At 40.5% G+C, this 22,619-nt stretch overlaps 2 protein-coding genes and 1 pseudogene across 2 annotated transcripts in view; 2 read left to right on the top strand and 1 right to left on the bottom strand.

Moving 5' to 3' along the window:
* The window catches only part of PPIL4 (peptidylprolyl isomerase like 4), a 41,149-nt gene extending 25,663 nt beyond the window's left edge, over nucleotides 1–15,486 (bottom strand). The window contains exons 1-7 of the mRNA XM_004701955.2: nucleotides 15,382–15,486; nucleotides 7,339–7,406; nucleotides 7,193–7,257; nucleotides 6,604–6,721; nucleotides 5,073–5,215; nucleotides 4,461–4,557; nucleotides 3,435–3,551 (exon numbers count right to left, since the gene is read on the bottom strand). Of these exons, the coding sequence (XP_004702012.1) occupies nucleotides 3,435–3,551; nucleotides 4,461–4,557; nucleotides 5,073–5,215; nucleotides 6,604–6,721; nucleotides 7,193–7,257; nucleotides 7,339–7,406; nucleotides 15,382–15,451 (678 nt within the window). The 5' untranslated portion in view covers nucleotides 15,452–15,486. The remainder of the gene's footprint in view (nucleotides 1–3,434; nucleotides 3,552–4,460; nucleotides 4,558–5,072; nucleotides 5,216–6,603; nucleotides 6,722–7,192; nucleotides 7,258–7,338; nucleotides 7,407–15,381) is intronic.
* LOC115871007 lies at nucleotides 5,355–6,179 on the top strand (annotated as a pseudogene).
* Nucleotides 15,450–22,105, top strand: LOC101657192 (F-box only protein 38-like). The gene is given in 8 exon segments (XM_045294567.1): nucleotides 15,450–15,594; nucleotides 18,679–18,977; nucleotides 18,980–19,061; nucleotides 19,064–19,759; nucleotides 19,762–20,241; nucleotides 20,244–20,310; nucleotides 20,312–21,396; nucleotides 21,399–22,105. Coding segments are annotated over 8 exon segments (3,486 nt in total). The 3' UTR covers nucleotides 22,031–22,105.
* Nucleotides 22,106–22,619: the final 514 nt, after the last annotated feature.

Below are 22,619 nucleotides of genomic sequence, written 5' to 3'. Positions count from 1 at the left end.
GACTTGAATTCTTCAAGTTGTCATGAAAGATAAACATAAGTTAAGGAACTTTTCCGGATTAAAGACTACTAAAGAGACATGACAACTAAATGCAATATATGTGACAGAAAATGGGCTGGGTTTAAAACTGAAGGAAGCAAAAGTTATAATATTATTTGGGTGTAACATACAGCAAAATAATAATAATAATATATAATATAGTAATAAGACTTCATTGGGGGAGGGGAGAGCAGGGAAGGGAGGGGAGGGAGGGGATAAAGGGGAACCGATATCAGATATCAGAGTTCAAGAAAAAAATGTTTTGAAAATGATGGTGGCAGCAATTGTACAATGATGCTTGATCTATTGAAGTATGGATTGTTGTGATATATGTTAAGAGCTCCCAATAAAAAAGATTTCAAAAAGAATATTATTCAAACTGATAAAATGGAATATGTACTGTAATTTCTGGCAATGTTAAATTTCCTGATTTTGATGACTATTGTGTGAAAATGTAAGATAATATTGTTGCTCTTAGGAAATACACATTGATGTAGAAGGTAAATACACACTGATATACATACATACTGAATATATGTAACTTAGTTTCAAATGACCCAGAAAAAATGACATGTGTGTATGTGTGCATATATTGTGCACATATAGTGTGCATTTTGAGCAAAATGTTCAAAATTAGTGACTCTGGGTAAAAGGTATATAGAAGTCTATACTTTATTTTTTAATTAAGTTGGAAATTATCTGAAGCAAAAAGTTTTAAAAATGTTAGCTCACTTTCTTCTGGTATAAAGCGTTTGTGTCAAAGTCTGATGTTCTTATAAGTTACTTATTCTTTCTACCCAAAGCATTTTTTTACATCAATTACTCTTAATAGAATTTGTCTTAATGTAAGTCATTCTGGGTCAATGACCTCAGGTCTAGAACATGCTCCTTGAAATGAGCATTTTCAAGGATTTCTTTCCCCAGCAAGTATTCAAGAAATAAGTACTATTGAGTCAGCTTTGACTCATGGTGACCCTATGTACAACAGAGCAAAACATCGCTCAATCCTGTGCCATCCTGACAACTGTTAGGCTTGCGCCCATTGTTTCATTATGTCATCCATCCTTCCATTGTGTCAATCTACCCTTCCATCCTTCCATTGTGTCAATCTATCTCCATAAGGATCTTCCTCTTTCTAGCTGTCATCATACTTTACCAAGCATGACGTCCTTGTCCAGAGACTGATCACTCCAGATAACATATACAAAGAACAAGGGGCAGAGTTCTACCATCCTCCTTTCTAAAGAACAATCTGGCTGTATTTATTCCAAAACAGATTGGCTTGTTCTTCTGAAAGTCATGATATAGTCAATATTCTTCACTAGGACCATAATTCAAAATTAATATTCCTCCAGTCTTCTTACTCACTGTCCAGATTTCATATACAAGTTGATTAAAAAGACCATGACTTGAGTCTGTCACACCTTAGTCCTCAAAGTAACATCTTTGTTCTCTAACACTTTAAAGAGGTACAACAGATTTTCCCAATGTAATACGTTGTTTGACTTCTTGACTGCTGCTTTCATGGGCACTGATTATGAATCAAAGTCAAATGAGACCCTTGACAGCACCACTCTTTCCTCCTCTTATCATGATGCTATTGGTCTACTTGTGAGGATTTGAATTTTCTTTATATTGAGTTGTAATCCATATCAAAGGAATCTAAGTAACACCAAGAACTCACTGCCATCAAAGTCGATGCAACTCATAGCAACCCTACAGGACAAGGTAGAACTAACTGCCCTTGTGAGTTTCTGAGACTGTAACTCCTTAAGAAGTAAAAGCCTAGTCTTTCTCCCATCAAGTGGCTGATGGTTCTGAACTGCTGACTTTGCAGTTAGCATAAGGTGACCAGATGTCCATATCCCGCTTTTGGCGGGACAGTTCCGATTTTTAACAATTTTTCCCCGCATCCCACAGCGTTTTTTAAAAGTCCTGATTTTTTGAAAAAATGCACTACACGCTAGGGTATATGGGTTTTCGGCTGCCATGTGGCTATTTTGCCAGGATATGAGCTTTATCAATGGTGTCCCGCTTTTGTCCCACTTTACCAATGTTAAAATCTGGTCACCGTAACTTAGCAGCCCACTGTGTAACCACTGCACCACCAGGGCTCCCATTTGGGTCGCAACCCCTTTGGGGGTGGAATGACCCTTTCACAGGAATTGCCCGATTCACAGCAGTAGCAAAATTACAGTTATGAAGTAGCAACGAAAATAATTTTATGGTTGGGGGGTTATCACAACATGAGGAATTGTATTAAAGGGTCAGGTTTTAATATCTATTCATTCAGAGTGGTAATACTAACATGTTTTTAAAAGAGATTACAGTTCTGAAAGTTCTACCATATAAAATAAAGATAATAAAAATTTTATTTGTTATCCATTTATTCAAATAGTTTTTGAAAATCTAATATATGATTTTTGTTAGTTGTCATCAAGTAGATTCCAACTCATGGTGACTAAGTGTGTACAGAGTAAAACTGCTCCTTTAGTTTCTAAAGGTGTGATCTTTCAGAAGACCATCAGGCCTGGCTTCCAAGGTCTCCTAGGTGGGTTCAAACTGAACTTTTTGACTAGTAGCTGACTACTTGATAATTTGCACCACCCAAAGACTACTATGCACTGTTGTGTCATCAAGCCAGTTCTAATTCAGAGTGGTCCGGGTACAACAGAACAAATTACTGGCCAGTTCTGCACCACCATCTCAATCAGTTCTATGTTTGAGGCCATCAGTATATCACTGTATCGATGTGATTGGTATGCACACTCCACAAAAATAATAGGAAAACTGCATGGAATAATGTACTGAATCCCCAAATGACTTCATACTGTTAGGAATATAGAATAAGAATATAATTTTAGAGTTTCTACCCATGTTTATTTTATTCTATGACTACTATCCTACTAATTAATCCCAATACCTTAGTAGTAGAATGAACAATTATTTCTTAGTATATGCAAAACTCAATCTAATAAACACTCTCTAAAAGCAAACTGAAATAAATGATTGACATTTCACTAACATTTTATTTTTTAAGATGGAAACCCAGTTTTACTATAATGTGACATCAGCGAGGCACCCAACAGCAATGCAGGGTATCTTGACAGAGTTCCATGTGAAAGCAGAACAGAGATGTTAGTTCCTTTTTTTAAGATTCACTAACATTCTTAAGTTAAATATTCACTTCTCATTTTTTAAAAAGGTACTTAACACAATACTGACAGTAAAACCAAATGTACTTATTTGACATGCATTTAATTTAATCCAGGAAATAATTCTAAAATTTTAATACATTAAGACTAGAAAGGGTTTGGCCAGAAACAGACAAATCCATCACGGTACATATTAGCTATAATGCATAACAACTATTTGAGCAAAGGTAATGATCTTACCATTTCTAAAAGAATAGCTTGAGTTTTGGCCTCTTTTTCTGCTTTTATTTCTTCTACTTCTTCAGCTGACCTTCCTTTGAAATCATCAATTTCTTCATCTGCTCCTATTCGACCACTCTGTAAGGTAAAAAGTATGTATATATTCATACACACACACACACATACACACACATATATGGAATAAAAAAATCTGAAAACCATGGAAGGCATTATGCTTTATTCTTAGTTCCATCAAAAATGTTAAAATATTAACTGAAAGAAATTTACGAATGTGTGAAAACTGATTAAAATTAATTCTATAATATTAGCCAGATAGAACTTCTAGTTTGCTACATAATAAAAATGAACATGTATACAAATTGGTTGGTGTATAATTAAGTGCTGAATGCAGAAGACAAAAAACTTAAAATTTAAACCTGACATAAAAACTGATTCAGCTTTGGGAATGCCTCATAGCAATAATTCATACCTTCAAATATCTGGGGGATGGCAATTGTACAATATTGCTTGATGTGATTGAATGATGTAATGATATATCTGTACTAACTCCCAATAAAATGGTTTTGAAAAAAATTTTTTAATTAATTGTGTGTGTGTGTGTGTGTGTGTGTGTATTTAGAGAGAGAGACTGCCTTGTTTCACAAAAAGTGCTTTGTTTTAGACTAGCTCCAGATTATCCCCAGGTAAAAAAATCCCCCTACAAGAGAACAGTTTAATTCAACCTTGAAAGTACAAAAAAGACATTTCTCCCCGGGTGTTCACATAAGCTTATAGAGCTAAGGCTGTTCTGGTAAAATGAAAACTGAAGAATGTAAATCAGTGTGCTGAAAAGATGGCTACAAAAATTAATATCACTGAAAAAAAATTTAATATCTCTGTGGATAAGATAAAAGAACTCGTTTTTTCTATAGCAACTAATAGAGCAAGGAAACAGTCTTAAGAAGTAAATTTTAATAAACTAAAGAGATAAATCCATGCAAAGCATTAATATGCATGTATATTTAATCCCAAGAGGGTTCTACTTACATCTAGTTGTTCCCTTGTGGGTTCCGGTGATCGATCAGGAATCAATAAATCAGGGGGGTCATCAAATGGATCATCCAAAATCACTGTATGATTTATCCTTACAAAATAAACCCAAATGTTATATTTATGTTACTTCAGAGTTTATATTGTAGTTTTATGGATAATACAGTTAATGGTTTAAGTATCTCTAATGCCAAAAAAGAGCTATAAGCACTTAAATTTTATTTTACAAGGATATTATCACAGTACACCTGCAGTTAGTGTTAGTTTTTCATTTTATTGCTTTGTATTTATTATTCTGCATTACTATAAGATATATAGTATTATGAATGTCTAAATAATCGTATATTTGTCCTATTTTTAATAATCTGCATTTTAAACCTAAATTAATGTATCCAACAGATGCAATTATAAATAATTATAGTACAAGTATAAAATTATAAAATGTCCTTTTTAAAAAAAAAAGTCCTTTTTATGAAATAGATTCTAGTGTTTTATGGTCTACATTTTAAAGTGATCCAAAAGCTAGTCCTACCTTTGTAATGCTCGTTACATGTAAAACATCACTGTACTAAATATTCTAATACTTTAGATAGTAAATTATAAACTCACCTGATATCTTGATAAGGTACGAAGTCCTTGTCAACAAAGGTCTCATTAATTTTTTTAATTATGTCCATGCCTTCTGTTACCTCACCAAACACTGTATGAACACCATCTAGGTAATCTAGATTTTCTCCTGTAGTAATAAGAAACTACAAAGACAGACACAAAAATAGGTCAACATCATTCCAACTGAAATCAGGTACAGAATAGCAAAGACAAACTAAGGTACTATACTTAAACACTTGTTTCTAGTATTAAGTTAAAAGTACAAAGCTTATTATGAAAAAGCGAAGGAATTTCACAGAACCTAAGATGAAACACCTGAGAAAGTTTGCCCAAAAGATGCTTCAAAAGGCAAGGAGGAAGCTTATCTACGAGAAAGCAAAGCACCATTACAAGGAATACAGGCAGATGTACAGAACTGAAATCCGAATGGCTCAGATGGCAAGAAAAGCTGGTAACTTCTATGTGCCCAAAGAGCCCAAGCTGGCATTTGTTATCAGAATCAGAGGTATCAATGGTGTGAGCCCAAAGGTTCAAAAAGTATTGCAGCTCTTCCACCTTCGCCAGATTTTCAGGGGCACCTTTGTTAAGCTGAACAAGGCTTTAATGAACATGCTGAGGATTGTAGAACCATACATTGCATGGGGGTACCTAAACTAAAGTCAGCGAATGAACTCATCTACAAGCGTGGTTGTGCCAAAATCAATAAGAAGTGTATTGCACTGACAGATTGCTCTGATTGCATGGACTCTTGGTAAATATCGCATCATCTGCATGGAGGATCGGATTCATGAGATCTATACTGTTGGGAAATGCTTCAAAGAAGCAAATAACTTCCTGTGGCCCTTCAAATTATCTTCTGCACAAGGCGGGATGAAGAAAAAGACTACCCATTTCATAAAAGGTGGAGAGGCAGGCAACAAGGAAGACCAGATCCACGACTTAGAAGGAAGAACTAAGGTGTTGGCCAGGGTTATTTTTGTAGTCTGGTCTCTTAATAGAAAAAGAAAAGTACAAGGCTTATATATAAAATATCAGCAAACACAGGGATATTCTACTCACTGCTCAAAATACTTGGGACAAACCAAGGCTCAGTCTCTTCAGATGTAATTTGGAAAATAAAAGAACCTACCCTAGTGGAGTTCACATACAGAAGAGACAAGACAATGGATGAAATGTGACTGACTCAACATGACTGATTACAAAATCTGTAATAAATGCTGAAAGGAAGCAGGCCTCGGTATGCATATGATGATCTCTGGGTAGTGGGACGGCAGGGAACTTTATTTTCTTCTGATTTTTCTGTATTTTCTAAATGCCTCAAATTGGCATGCATTACATTTGAAAAAGCAAATAATATAGTTTGTGGGGTTTTGTTTTTTCAATTTAGAAAAAAACAGTGCAATTCTTTCTTTTAGCAAATATCTTTGGTTGAAATGCTCTCCTTGTTGGATAGTTTAAAATGAGAGTTGTGTGAGGTTCTTTCAGCCCTTCATTTTTAATGTACACATTATCTTCTCAAGTATTTCCTAACCTGAGATCCATGCTGATCACTGCCATTGTTCACCATGGACACAGTGCCTCTCTTCTTGTGCTTAATTCTTGGCACCTTTTCGACCTCAAAAAAACTTGCTTGGTCACCATACAGCTGACTGAAAAATACATAGAATAACATTATAAAACATAAGTACAACTCTCATAATGAAATACAGAAGTATTAGCAGTCTATAGGATTACCAAATAGCTCTTTATAAAGAAACGTCACTATAATTCAAAATAGTCCTCTTTTTTGTTACAGACCAGTGTTTCCCAAAATGGATGATACCACCCTCTGGGATACACTGGGCTGATCCAAGGAAGCTGCAAAAGCAGATACCTACATTTTATCCGGGATTATGTGCGGGCTATAGTACAAAAATTTTAAATTGCCAGCAGGGTGTTGAATAACTTTTTCTATAAAGGAGAGTAGACCAAATAAGTTGGGAACCTATGTTACAGCCATTTAGGGAATCTGGAAAAAGAATCTACATTTGAACTGTATTTAAAAATGCAGAGTGAAGTAGGCTAGTTAATGCTGTAAGAGGCAATTTTCTTTCTACTTGCTTAGAAATAAAAGACCTTACCCAAAAACAGACTCTCCTCCACGGCCAGTTCCGGTAGGATCACCCGTTTGTATAATAAAATCCCTCTAGAATAACACAGAGTATTCTGTTAATATACAAATTATGATAGATGGTTTTAATAATAAAGAACATAATATGCAACTAACCTGTACATTGTGAATAAGGCAATAATTGTAATATTTTATTTTGCACAACTTCAGGAAATTCAAGCATGCTGAAAAAAAAAATTAAAGTTACCACAGTAGTTCGTTGACAAATGAAATTTTATGCAAGTAAAATCACAGTTCTAAAAAGTCCACTGTCAGGTGAAGGGAGACATCAAACAGGGCTAGATATGACAAAATAATAATGTATAAGTTAACAAGGGTTCATGAGGGAAGGGGGAGTGGGGAGGGAGGGGAAAAACAAGGAGCTGATGCCAGGGGCTTAAGTGGAGAGCAAGCGTTTTGAGAATGATGAGGGCAATGAATGTACAAATGTGCTTTACACAATTGATGTATGTATGGAGTGTGATAAGAGTTGTATGAGCCCCTAATAAAATGATTCAAAAAAATAAAAATAAAAAGTCCACTGTCATCCAGTTGATTTCAGCTCATAATGCCCTTACGGAACAGAGCAGAATTGCACTGTAGGTTTCTGAGGTTACAAATCTCTGCAGGAGCAGAAAGCCTCATCTTTCTCCCTCAGGATGGGTGGTATTTTCAAACTACTGACCTTTCAGCTAGCAGCCCAACTATTAACCCACTACATCACCAGGCAGTTAGTATAATTTAATTTCTAAATTGCCACAAAACAAACAAAAATGATCAAATGTCCAAAGCCAAGAAAAAAGATAGTAAGCCTAGAAAGAGACAACAAATTTTAAATGATCTTCATTTTTTTCTTAGGATTTCTTGGGCATTGAGAGCTAATATGAGAAATCACTACTTATTAGAAACAATCATTTACAGATAAAATTTTTAAAGGAAGATACTCTGATGGGGAAAAGAGCAAACTATATTAAAATGGGCGTATATTATTTAAATTAGGGGAAATAAAATATTCTAGAAAGCATTTTTTTAAATAATTAAAAAGCCCTACACAAAAATCCACATTTACCATATACCAGCTTTCTCATAAAATCAACTGTTTTTCTAATGCAATTTTTGACATACCTTCTAGGTGCTGGGTATTGCTGGGTGTTACTAGTAGGTGCGGTCATGTCAGTTCCCACTCATAGCAACCCTATGTACAACAGAGAGAAGGACTGCCAGGTCCTGGGCCAGCTTCACAACTGTCGTTATGTTTGAGCTCATTGTTACAGTCACTGTGTCAATCATCCTGTGGAGTCTTCCTCTTTTTCCGCTGTCCCTCCACTAACCCAGCATGATGGCCCGTTTCAGGGACTGAACTCTCCTGATGTGATGTTCAAACAACATGACACAAAGTCTTACCATCTTCACTTCTAAATAGTACACTGGCTGTATTTCTTCCAAGACCAATTTGCTTGGAGTTTTTCTGGTAGTCCATGGTACTTTTTTTTTCAGCTGTTTAAAAAAATTTTAGGTGTGGCTGAGTCAACTGTGACCCCTATCTACAAAACTAAGTACTGCCTGCTCCTCACAATTGTTATGTTAGAGCCCAATATTCTTCTCTAGCACCTTAATTCAAATATTCAAATGCGCATTCTTCTCTGGTCTTTTTGATTCCAAGTCCAACTTTCACATGCATGAGGTGACTGAAAATACTATGGCTTAGGTCAGATGAGCCTTAGTCCTCTCAAAGCAGCATCTTTGCTCTTTTATAAGATCATATGCAGATTTACTCAGTGCAATGCATCTTTTGCTCTCTTGCCCACTGCCTACATGAGGATTGTAGATACAAGCAAGCCAAAATCCTTGACAACCTCAATCTTTTCTCCATTTGTGAAGGGCTCCGATTATCATGATGCTACCTATTGGTCCAGTTGTGAAGACTTCAGTTTTCTTTATATTGAATTGTAATCAATACTGAAGGTTGCAGTCCCTGATCTTCATCAGCAAGTGTTTCAAATGCTCCTCACTTTCAGCAAGCAAGTCTGTATCATTTGCATATTCCAGGTTGTTAAAAAAGCCTTCCTCCCATCCTGCCATGTTCTTTCTCATGTAGCTTCTCTGATGATTTGCTCTGTATAGATTGAATATGGTAAAAAGTTACAACCCTAACACACACCTTACTTCAAACCTTACTTTATTTTAATTAATGTAATATTCTCTTGTTCCATTCAAACAATTGCTTCTTGGTCCAAGAGTCCCCATGAGCACAATGTTCTGGAATTCTCATTGTTCTCAATGCTGCCCATATCTTGTTAAGATCCACATAGGCAATGATGCCTTTGCACTGTCAATAAAACCCAAGTAAACATCTTTGTAGTAGTCTCTACTTTCAGTAATATTCTTTTTTTCCATGTCCTCTTCTGAATCTTGCTTGAATTTTTGGCAGCTTCCTGTAGATGTACTGCTCTGTTGCTGAACTGTTGTAACTGTGTTGAACTGTGGTTGAATCTTAAGCAAAAAATCATCTGCCTGTGCTATTAATGATATTATTCTATTATTTCCGCCTTTTGTTGGGTAACCTTTCTTTGAAATGGGTATAAACATGGCTCTCTTTCAGTTGGTTGGCCAGGTTGGCTCTTTTCCAAATTTCTTGACATAAAACAAGTCAGTGCTTCTTCCAGTGCTTCATCAGATTGTTGAAATGTTTCAAGTCCAGGAGCCTTGTTTTTGCCTAGTGCCTTCAGTGCAATTTGAGCTTTGTCCTTCAGTACCAGAAGACCTTGAACACATGTTACCTCTTGAAATTGTTGAATGTCAACTAGTTTTTTGATACTCTGTATGCCTTCCATTTTCATTTCATGCCTCTTGCATCATTCAGTATGTTGCCCCGAGAAACTTTTAATATTGCAACTAGAGGCTTGAATTATTTTTCTTCAGTTCTTTTACCTTAAGATATACTGAGCATAGCCACACAGTTACTATGCAAGGGTTTTTGCTTTCTTCAAGAACTGTGGTGGGGTTGGGCTGTTAACCACAAGGCCAACAGTTCAAAACCACCAGCTGCTACTCAAACAACAGGGCTTTCTACTCCCATAAAGAACATTCATTTTTTGTTTTATAACTCCGGGTCTTTGCAAATGTCATTATAGTACTTAGTCTTCTTGAGTTACCTTTTGTTCAGCTTTATTTCATCATTACTTCCATCTGCTTTCACTACTCTATGATCAGGACCAAATCTCAGGGTCTCTTCTGACATCCACTTTGATCTTCTCTTTCTTTCACGTCGTTTTATTAGTCTTTTGCCTTAAGGATCCCTGGTGACATAGTGATTACAAATTAGATTGACTGCAAGATGAGCTGTTCAAAACCACCAGCTGCTCCTCAGGAGAAAGATGAGGCTTTCTACTCCAGTACAGTGTTAGTCTTGGAAACCTACAGGGGCAGTTCTACCTGTCCTTTAGGGTCACTGAGTCAGCATCAACTCAATGGCAATGAGTTTGGTTTTTTGCTGTTTTCAGGAGCCCTGGTGGTGTTGTACTGCAAGCCACAAGGTTAACAATTCAAAACCATCAGTGAAGTCTGGTTTTTTGGGTTTTTTTTTGCTTTCCTCATATATGATGTCATCCCACAGCTCACTAGGTATTTTGTCCTTAGTATTCAATGGGTCACATATGTTCTTGAGATATTCTAGAAAACTGGCCTTGATCCACCACAGTAAACCTGAGTTGTGCATACCCCATGGACATGCAGATGGATTCTGGGCACCCACTTAACTCTAGCCCCAATCCAAGAACAGTTAGTTTTGATAACATGCCCTGCTCGATACTTACCTTCATGAAATGATCACTGAAGATAAATGGGTGCTACAGCAAAGTGTGGTGAATAAAGCAGATGGGGCCCAGCTATCAATCAGAATAGTATCTGGGGTCTCAAAGGATTATATTCATACAAGCAGCCATCTAAATAAGTCAACTAAGTCCACATTACACCAGCTTGTGTAATCTAACAATGACAACAACAAAATTCAAATATGACAAAGGGAAAAATATCAGAGCTAAAATTAGGAACACGTAGAAGGCTATGGAGTGCAGTGGGAGCCCAAAACTCATCTGAAGAGTAACTAGTCAGATTAAGCCACTGGCAGAGGTAGCCACAGACAAGGGTCTTAACCAGTCTTACTATCCAACATCTTACTATCATTATTATCTTGATTGTGCTGAACCAAACGTGATACTTGGTCAGGTGACCTCCCTATTGGCCCAACCTGAATACTTGTTCTAGGTCCAAGTATCTCTTGCGTGTTTTATGACAAAAATTTTTCCCCTGGATTTTTAAATATTGAGGATTTTTTTTTCCTTTCTCATTATTTGTACTTTTATCTTTTTACTATTATTATTTTAGCCTTACCACTTTATTTCAATTTTGTTTTTTATTGTTTCCCAGTTTCTGAAGCAAAGGAGTGGATGCATACAGATGATAGCTGATTCAAGGGTTTGTAGGGAATATAGGGGTGGGATGGGAGGTATGGAGGGTGAGGGGATTGCAGGAGTAAACAATGAAGGGGGGAGAGGGGAAGGAGTACTAGAACTGATTGTGATTACACAACTCATCTTAAAGGTGATTTAACTGTGTGTGTGTAGGGGATGTTCTACATTTGACTGTGGTAATGATTGTACAATTCTTGATATGATTGAACTATTGAATTGCAAGATACGTGGATCAGGTGCCAATAAAAAGTTTAAAAAGTCATGCAACCATTAAAAAAAAGATTGGCCTTGATAGACTTGTTTTCATTTTCTTCGACTTCAACTTGAACTTACATAAAGAGAAATTGATGGTCTGTTCCAGTCAGCCCCTGGCCTCATTCTAGGTGCTGATATTGAGCTTCTCCATCATCTTTTCCCACAGATGTAGTCAATCTGATCCTTGTGCATTTCATCTGGAGAAGTCTACATGTATTGTTGTCATTTATGTTGCCAAAAAAGGTATTTGAGATGAAAAAATCATTTGTCTTGCAAAATTCTAATATGTAATCTCGTTTTTTTTCTATCACTAAGACTATATTTTCCGACTATTTCTTTTTGTCTCTGACCTTCACATTCCAATCATTTATAATTGTCAATTCAATCTTGATTGCATGTTTGATCAATTTCATATCGAACACATTCATGGAATTCTTCAATTCCTGCATCACTAGCTTTAGTGATTGATCCATCAACTGGAATAATAATTGTATTGACTGGATTTCCTTGTGTGCAGATAGATATTATGTGATCACAGGTAGCATTATACTTCAAGATGGATCCTGAAATGTCCTTTTGACAATGAATGTGAATCTATTCCTCTTGAATTTGTCATTACTAACATAGTAAATTATATGATTATCTAATCAAAATGTTCAACAACAGTCTATTTTATGGATCTTTGTTACATTTTTAATGACTTCCAATTTTCCTAGATTCATACTTCATACATTCCAAGTTCCAATTATTAATAAATGTTTACAACTTTCCTTCTCAATCTGAATTGTGTCCCACCAGCAAATGAATGTCCCCAAAGCTTTACTCCATCCACATCATTTATAGGCAACTCTACTTTGAGAAGGCAGTTCTTCCTCAGTGATATTTTGAGTACCTTTCACTCTAGGGAGCCCATCTTCTGGCACTATCTCTGACAATGTTCCACTGCTATTCATAAGGTTTCTAATATATGACATGTTCCACTACTATTCATAAAGTGTTCAGTAACTAATTCCTCAGAAGTGAACAACCTACTTCCTTCTTCATAGTCTTTTCTTACTCTGGAAGGTCTGCTGAAACCTGTTCACCCTGGAGTGATCCTACTGGCATTTAAAATACCAGTGCCATAGCTTTCAGCACCATGCAAGCCATCACAGTACAACCAACAAACAGACAAGTGGTGGCATAAACGGCTGTGCACAAGACCATTAAACCACAGACCTTGCTCTCAAAAATTAATAGCCTAGTTGTAAAGAGAATGTTAACAAGCTCTCAAGGCACTAAGATAGAGACTAGACAGTAAGAGATATGAGGCAGTCCATGCCCTGAGGAGCTTACACCAAACCAGGATGCTTTAACATGAACACACATATTGTTCTAAAATGTTCCTAATCTGTTGTGAACCATGTCACATTTTTCATTTTATCAAAGATCCTGCTTGCATGGCTGACATCTCTCTCTCTCCCAACCCCACAGCACCTTCCTACAGAATCAAAGCCTCTTTTCCAATTTACAATTCCTGATAGGCACAGAGTACCCATTAAGCAAGATAAGCTCCCTTGCAGTCACATTCTTAAGAGAAGACAAGACTTGCAAGACAACAGGTAAATGTTATTATAAACATGAATTATGTACTACAAAAAATCTGAGACAGACCCGGGAGGTGGGGTTGGGGATGAGTAGGAACTGCTTAAGACCAGGAAGAATGCCACAAGATATCTTTCTTAATCTGAAATCTGTTCAAGGAAGAATTCATTGGGACAAGAGTGAGGAGAAACGGGAGACAGGAAGAATGCCACAAGATATCTTTCTTAATCTGAAATCTGTTCAAGGAAGAATTCATTGGGACAAGAGTGAGGAGAAACGGGAGACAGAGGCAAGAGTATGACAAAGGCATTGTGATGTGAGAGAATAAAGCTTCTCACCCATTGCCATCAAGTCAATGCTGACTCATAGAGGCGTCCTGTGGGTTTCAAAGACCTAACTGTTTACAGAAATAGAAAGTCCAGTCTTTCTTCCTGAGGCCCTGCTAGTGGTTTCGAACTGCCAACCCATTATTATTGCAGCTCAACATGTAACCACTACAATACCAGGCCTCCTAAGTAATGCTTAAGAGGCATAATTTAGAATGGAAGAAAGTACAGGATGTCAGAGGCTTTTATTGTACAGCACTGTAACTAGTGGTATCTTCTTGGATAAGACTCTGCTTCAACTAGGTTCAGAATCCTGATTGTAACTACTATATTTTTAAACCTGTGTAATACTTCCATAAGGAATTAGTTTCCTTTATGTGTGCTATGCATGTTATATGAATATGCATGTTAAAAATATGGTGCTCTCTCTTGGTCTCCAGTTTCTTCTCTAAAGTAATGCATTCTCCAAATAGCTGTCTGTTATCTTTCTAAAACAAGTTTTCCCTGCCTCAATCTGCTTCTAAAACCTTCACTCTGCTTCTGTGAAGTGTGACCAAAAAAATTATCTGAAAACAGGGAGGTGTGATGGGTACACAGCATGAAGATAATGTCACTAAATTGTACTTGTAAAAACTGTGTGAGATGACAAGCGCTTCGTGAAAAATGAAGACTTGTATATGTATGTACACAGTATTTAAAAGAAAAAAGCCTTTAAAGACACACATACAAATCTTGACTCTTCACGACGCAGTCATAAGTATAACAATTCATCTCCTGGCCTAACCTAAATGACGAGAGTCTGCTATGCCATTCACGTACCATTCCGTCTGGCAATGCCAAACCACTTGGCTGTTTCCAGAAAATGCTCAGCAAACGGTTTAGAAAGGCCCAGCTCCCACTTGTCTTTGAAAGAGTTCACTCTAGTGCTCTCGGCATTCCTCCAGCCTGCCGCGGCTGGCTCCCCACCCCAACTTGCAAATTACTCGCCTCTGGTTTCCATGGCAACTTACAAGTCCTTCCACTACAACACGAAAGTTGAATGGGTTCCCGCGTCTATTATCCCCGCGGAAAAATCGGAAGACCCGGGAACACAGGGCGCTCAACCTCCGCTTAGAGCTCGATGGACGTCTTGCCCACAACCACCTGCTTCCCATCAACGCGGACACACCAAGTGAGACTTGTCACGGCACACAGCGAGGGCTCTACGGCCTAGATGTGCGACGTGCTCGCCTACGTCGCTCAGGCTCGCGCGCGCACACTCGCCCGCACACACATACGCGTCCCCAAAGGCACTCCAAGACCACAAGCTTCCGTCACCAGACGGGCCAACGCAAAAACAGGAGAGGCGCTCCTAAAACCCAAACGAATTCCCCTCAAACTTTCGCAGGCTCGGCTCGCTTCTCAGCAGCCGTCGTCGCAGGCACCGAAAGCCGAGGCGCGACGATGCTGCGGCCTGGGAAGAGTCGGGGAAGTGGAGGGATAAGATGGGGGAGCCGGCGGGAGGAGCGCGGGCCGGGCCTCACCGCGCGGCCGCTCCTCAGTGTACAAGTCGATGACGACGTCGCCCAGGGTGGTCTCCAGAAGAACCGCCATGGCGCCGGCTCCACCTCAGCCACAAGCCCCGAGGGTGACAGCGGCAGCCCAGAGACGCCGACGGCAACGTCACTCTAGGCGCGACGTCTTTACGTCATCCCCCAGCGACACCGCCCCTTCCGGCGGCTCCTTCGGACCGGCAGGCACGCCGCCGTTTCCCCACCCCGCCGTTGACGTCGGGCCGCCCGGCCCGCCCCCGGCGCCGCCTCTTTAAAGCGGCAGGGCGTCCCGTCGCAGCTTGTGCAGGAATCGATCACTATTTGGGGTATTCCCTTGGGACTTCCTTGCTCCGCTCCCCTTGCTGTTCTGTTGCACGCCCCTAGTGTTTTGCCTCGGTGTGGTGGGGTCAGATCAAGCGCAATTCCCACACTGTGTCTCCAGTGTTGTCCCCTGTAGGGCTGTGGGTCAGTGAGGGATGTCTCACAGTGGGGCCGGCCATGTGGTCTTCTCTGTGCATTGGCTGCTCTGAACAGGGATGTCGTCCTCGAGGCTTGGTGGGCCACATTGTGCTCGACATGGATCTACATAGAACAACAGAAAAGTGGGTGAAGGGAGAGGTCGGACAGCGTAAGACTTGACAAAATAATAATTATAAATTATCAAAGGTTTGTAAGGGAGGGGGCAGGGAGGGAGGGGGAAAACAAGGATCTGATACCAAGGGCCCAAGTAGAAAGCAAATGTTTTGAGAATGATGATGGCAACAAATGTACAAATATTCTTGACCCAATGGATGGTTGTATGGATTTTGATAAGAGTTGTATGAGCCCCCAGTAATATGATTTTTTAAAAGAATTTTTTCCACCTCCTCCCCCCCCCAAAAAGGAAAGAAATAAGTCACTTATATGCTCCTTATGGCAGCCCTCTCCGGAGTTTTTATCCATCATATCGACGTGAGGCCCCAAGCTCACAGTCTTGGGTTAGTTAACAGGGAGTGCTTTCCTAATAAATTGCTCCTAGGAACTATACCACAACAGCAACAGGTGGTGAGGTCCAGAGGTAAGCAGCAAGCTTACCAAAAAATAGACCCAAGTCTCAAACGTCTACTGGTTGATAAACAAACTACTTTTGTTTATCAAGGGCAGGAGCGTTCACAGGGATGGGGAAATCAAATGATTGAGGGTGGGGTTGCTGTCGATAAGTTGTATACCTGTTAAAAGGTGAATTTGCAAAAGTTGTATGATAGCTATAACAACAACAACAAAAGTGTAGCTGCTCTTAGGATTTGGTTCCATGGTTTGGAAATTTACAGTCACAGTTCTGTGGGGCATCTCAGTTAATTGTTGTAATAGCATATTTGATGCTTTTGTTTATACCTCCACGTGGGTTGCACTGTGATACCCGGGGTCTTAAAAGCTTACAGGTGCCATGCAAGACTCAATTGGTCTGTATTCACCTGGAGCAACAGAAATGAGGAGAGTCAAGCGGAGGAGGAGGGTATGGACTGTGTGGCTACTTCCTCCATCAATAACTACCATAAAACCAGAACTGGATGGTGTCTGGCTGCCGTTACTGCACACTTTGATAAGAGATGCCATAGAAGAATCCTGATCAAAAAGAGGAGCATGCAGAACAGAATTCCAAATTGTCATGTACTCTAGACCTTGAAAACATTATTTACTGGTCAAAGATTGTTCTTCTGGATACAGTACTTAAAATCATTAATGACTTTTCATATCTGACCAAAAGTCAAAGTCTTTATAATGGGTTACCGGACCCTATGTGATCCGCTCCCATGCCATCTTGTCATCTCTTACTCTCCTGTAGCCTAGGGGCTTTTGTGTTTGCTGCTCCTTCTGGTCTTACCCCAGTATTTACATAGCTCTTTCATCTCCTTCAAGGAACTCTGGTGGCAGCTTGGGCAGTTCAAAACCACCAGCTACTTCATGACAGAAAGATGAGGCTTTCTCCTCCCTGTAGATTTACAGTCTCAGAAACCCAAAGGAGGAGTTCTCTGAGTCAGAAATAACTCAGTAGCAATTAGTTTGGGTCCATCAAGGCCTCTTCAGCCTTCCCTGATGACCCTGGTGAACATGAACTCCACATGTACGCATCTAATTTTCTCTAAACAGATTTCTTTCTGATCTACTTCTACCCTTTAATATGTGATAAATATATTGTATTTCCCTATTGTTAATCTAAACTCCAAAGGGTAGAAACCATTCTGTCTACTTTCTTAACTGTCATATCTCTGGTACCTGTAATAGCCTTGCACAAAGTAAGTCAATAAATGTATGATGAGTGAAGGAATCAAAGAAATGCCATTCTCACCTTTCACATTGGTGAAGGTCAAACAATATACAGTGTTGATAGCGTGTGAAGGGAAAAAAACTATATATATATTATTGGTGGGAACTGAAATTAATGGAATATCTTTGAAGGGAAATTAGCAATGGTTACCAAAAGGAAAATCAACATACTCATTGTCTCAACCATTTAATTTCTAGGCATTTATTCCGCAGATTTATTTGCAGAAAAATGCATAATTGAACTTATCCATTCCAAGAAACAAGAGTTATCAGATTATCCTACTTATATAAATGGAAAAACATATACGCAAATAATGGACATGTGTCTATGATGCTCACCTTCCCAACACAACCGCTGAAGAAAAAGCGGGTGAATAAGCATATGTGGTGAAGAAAGCTGATGGTGCCCAGCTATCAAAAGATATAGCGTCTGGGGTCTTAAAAGCTTGAAGGTAAACAAGCAGCCATCTAGCTCAGAAGCAACAAAGCCCTCATGGATAAAGCACACCAGCCTGTGCAATCACCAGGGTGTCAAAGGGCTCAGGTATCAAGCATCATCAGAACAAAAAAATCTTAACATAGTGAATGAGGTGGGAGTGCAGAGTGGAGACGCAAAGCCCATTTGTAGGCCACTGGAGATCCCCTTGCAGAGGGGTCTTGGGGAGGAGACAAGCCAGTCAGGGTGCGATGTAGCAACGATGAAAAATACAACTTTCCTCTAGTTCCTAAATCCTTCGCCCCCCATTTCCCCCACCATCAGGATCCGAATTCTACCTTGCAAGTCTGGCTAGACCAGAGGATGTACTGTACACTGGTACGGATAAGAACTGGAGGCGGCAGCGGCGGCAAACCCGCGGGAAGCGCTGGTCTGTGCCGCTCCCCCTCCCGCCCTCCCTCTCTCGCAACCACGACAACAGCCGGAGGCCGGCTCAGGAGCTTGGAACTGAGAACCAAAACAAGATTCGCTGCTTAATACTGAAGACAGCGCGCTAACGGGGCCACGGAAGAAAGGTGTTAAAAGGTGGCTCATGAATAATGAAATCCCGGAGGAAACAATAGCAGATGAAGCGAAGGACTATATGAATCAACTTTCACATGAAGTGCTTTGCCGTATCTTCAGGTACCTCCCTCTGCAGGATATCCTGTGCATGGAATGTCTCTCCCGAAAGCTGAAGGAAGCAGTGACCCTCTATCTGAGAGTTGTGCGAGTTGTGGATCTTTGTGCAGGGCGGTGGTGGGAATACATGTCAAGTGGCTTCACAGATCCTCACAGATTCTTCACAGTTTTCTCACGCTGCTGAAGAAGATGCCAGACGTTGAACAGCTTTATGGCCTTCACCCAAGATACTTTGAGAGGCCCAGAGTGCGGGCCACGAGGCCTTTAGCATTCCAGGCATCCTGGAAGCTTTGCAGGCCTGCCCAAACATAGTGGGTGTAGAGACCTCGCACTTGGAATTGGTAGAATCGATTTGGACATATATGCCGCATGTTCATATTTTGGGGAAATTTCGTAATCGGAATGGAGCATTTCCAATTCCTCCTGAAAATAAATGGAAAATTCCTATAGGCGCCAAAATTCCAACTCTACATTTAGTAGGAGTGAATGTTCCTGAAATTCCTTGCATCCCAATGCTAAGGCATCTTCATATGAAGTGGGTCCAACTTACTAAACCACCGCCATGTAAAGACTTTCTTTGTATCAGCTTGCGAACTTTTGTCATGAACTGTGCAGGACCCACAAATTCCTTGAAATATGTCCCTTTAGTGACAGACTTGGCCTCTGCCCGAAACTTGGAACATTTAGAAATGGTTCAAGTTCCTTTCCTGGGAGGTCTTATCCAACATGTAGTGGAAGACAGTTGGAGATCAGGTGGTTTTAGAAATTTGCACACTATTGTTTTAGGAGGTTGCAAAAATGCTCTTGAAGTAGATCTTGGTTACCTCATAATCACTGCTGCCCGTAGGTTACATGAAGTTCGGATCCAGCCCTCTCTAACCAAAGACGGTGTCTTTTCCGCCCTAAAGATGGCCGAGTTAGAGTTTCCCCAGTTTGAAAGCCTTCAAATGTAGATGAGCTTTTGCTTCAGAGCAGAATGGCAAATGCAGACCTGGTGAAGTACGGCCTGCCGGATGTGGTGGAAAATCCTGGTATCATCACTGACATAGGAATGAAGGCCATCAATGAGGTTTTTTCCTGTCTCAAATATCTGGCAATCTACAATTGCCCTCATCTACATAACCCATACAATTGGATCTCAGACCATTCCAGGTGGACTCGACTGGTTGATCTCAACCTAGTGCGCTGCCATGCGTTGAAGTTGGACTCGTTTGGCCAGTTCATTGAATTGCTGCCCAGCCTGGAGTTTATTTCACTGGATCAGATGTTTCAGGAGCCACCCAAGGGCCGTGCTCGAGTTGGTCTGAGTGCCGGCACGGGAATTGGGGTTTCTTCAGCCCTTGTTAGCAACCACAACTCCAATAATGACAACGATAATAATGCCCCGAATAACAATGGCAACATCCATGACAACAATCACCATCACCCCATGATTCCGGCGAGGAGAACGACTTTCGGAGAGACCTGCAGCCAGGAGAGCAGCAGTTTGCAGCCGACGCTGAATGAGATGGAAGACATGGTGCAAGAAGATGGGGAGGTGGTAGCGGAGAGTGGCAATGAGGCTCCAGCTCACAATCAGGCAGTTATTCCTGTGGATGTTGACGAGGAACAAGCAGGACGCAGTGGTCTTCAGCGTGTAGTAAAACCAACCGCAATTACCGTCCATGACTCAGAGAGTGATGAGGAAGACAGACTAGAACTCCAGGAAGTCTGGGTTCCTAAGAATGGCGCTCGACGTTACTCTGAGCACGAAGAGAAAATCGGAGAGTCAGTGCAGTCCAGGGAGTTGTCAGTAAGTGGAAAAGGCAAGACTCCACTTCGAAAGAGGTACAACTCCCGTCAAATGGGCCAGTCGAAGCAGTTTCCCCTCGAGGAAAGCAGCTGTGAGAAAGGCTGTCGGGTCACCAGTGAGCAGATCAAAGCCGATATGAAAGCAGCTAGGGATATTCCTGAAAAGAAAAAAATCAAGGATGTTTATCCCAGCTGCAGCAGCACCACGGCCAGCACAGTGGGAAACTCCGGCTCCCGCAGCACTGCTGCTCAAAGCCCCGGCTTTGTAAGGACGGTGAACAGCGGCGGCTCTCCCGAGCCTAGCCCTACAGAAGTGGATGTGTCCAGGCAGTGTGTCTGCTCCCCCGGTGGGTCAGAGGACTCTGAGGCCATGGAGGAGGGAGATGCAGAGAGCTCTGTCTGCCCCAGATGCTGCTGTCACAGGCCCCAGGAATCCCAAAGGAGAACTAGCAGGTGTTCTGATGAGGAACATCCTTCAACCAGCCGAGCCTGTGTTGTGAATGGCCCGGATGAGGTTGCCAAAACAAAACCGCGCCATGCCATGAAGCGGAAGCGAGCAGCAGATAAATCCACCAGCACCAGCGATCCCGTGATTGAGGATGACCATGTGCAGGTCCTTGTATTAAAATCCAAAAATCTTGTTGGAGTCACTATGACCAACTGTGGAATCACAGATCTCGTGCTAAAAGACTGTCCCCAGATGATGTTTATACATGCTACCAGGTGCAGGGTACTGAAACATTTAAAAGGAGAAAATGCACCAATTGTAAATCGATTTGACTATGCACAATGCAAAAACTGAATATGGATCAGGTGCTAGACCAGATACTGAGGATGCTTCTGGAGAGAAACCGTATCATATACCTACGCCCGATGCAGCAGGGGGACACGTTGACTCTGGAGCAGAAGCTCTTCAGTGGTCCTTACCCCTATCACATCTGCATTATCCATGAATTCAGTAACCCTCCCAATGTCCGGAACAAGGTGTGCATTCGCAGCTGGATGGACACGATTGCGAACATCAACCAAGAACTTAATAAGTATGAATTCTTTCCTGAAGCCACTCGAACTGAGGAAGACTTAAAAAAGTATCCTAAGTACCCCTGGGGAAGAGAAATCTATACATTAGAAGGAGTGGTGGATGGAGCCCCATATTCCATGATTTCTGACTTCCCTTGGCTCAGGTCACTGCGGGCAGCAGAACCTAACAGCTTCGCACGCTAGCGTTTTGAAGATGATGAAGAAAACACCATCTACGCTCCTCAGAGGAAAGGGCCGTTGTCTGCAGACATCTGTATGGAAACAATAGGGGAGGAGATCGCCGAGATGCGCCAGATAAAGAAGGGTGTGTTTCAGCGAGTCCTGGCAATTTTCATTCACTACTGCGATGTCCACGGAGAGCCAGTTGAAGATGACTACATTTGATTGGCACCTTCCCCTGCCCAGCTGTTCCTGCTGAAAGCTGCTCCACCTGCGAGAGCGGGTCGCAGAGGCTCAGACGTGCACTTTGGCTCACCTTGGTGTAGAGGAAATGTAGAAGGAACGTTGAAATTGTGTACAGAGATTTGTAAATAGAGGAAATATACAAAAAACAAAATAGATGCTTCCTAAAGTACCAACTTTATATCATATGTTTATACAACTTAATTTAAAAATTCACCTAATGAAGGCAGATAATGTGAAAGAGTTCGTTTTGTTTGTTTTTCTTAGTTCATTTCGGCTGACTCCCACTTACTATATTCTTAATAATCACCGTCATCCCCTTGAACCTGTGCCTTTTTCTTGTCCAGTGAAGGTATGTGAGTGAATCTGTTGAGGAGTATGTCTGACGTGCTTTATTTTTTCTGTTACTATTAAAACACCAGCTAAACTTTGTAGTCAGAGGAGCCTATGTGTTTCTGTACAGAATAGTGATTGTTTTTTTAAGTATTAACATTTGCCATGTTTCTCAAAATCAAGTAAAATGTTTCACAAACTAAAAGAAATGAGTATAATTGGGAAATGAAAACGTTTC

Source organism: Echinops telfairi, unplaced genomic scaffold, assembly GCF_000313985.2.
Source record: "Echinops telfairi isolate 266 unplaced genomic scaffold, ASM31398v2 ScPeMD7_3533;HRSCAF=4204_0, whole genome shotgun sequence".
NCBI classification, from domain to species: Eukaryota; Metazoa; Chordata; class Mammalia; order Afrosoricida; family Tenrecidae; genus Echinops; species Echinops telfairi.
Note: the sequence above shows the minus strand (reverse complement) of the source record. Positions and strands in the feature narration are given on the sequence as shown.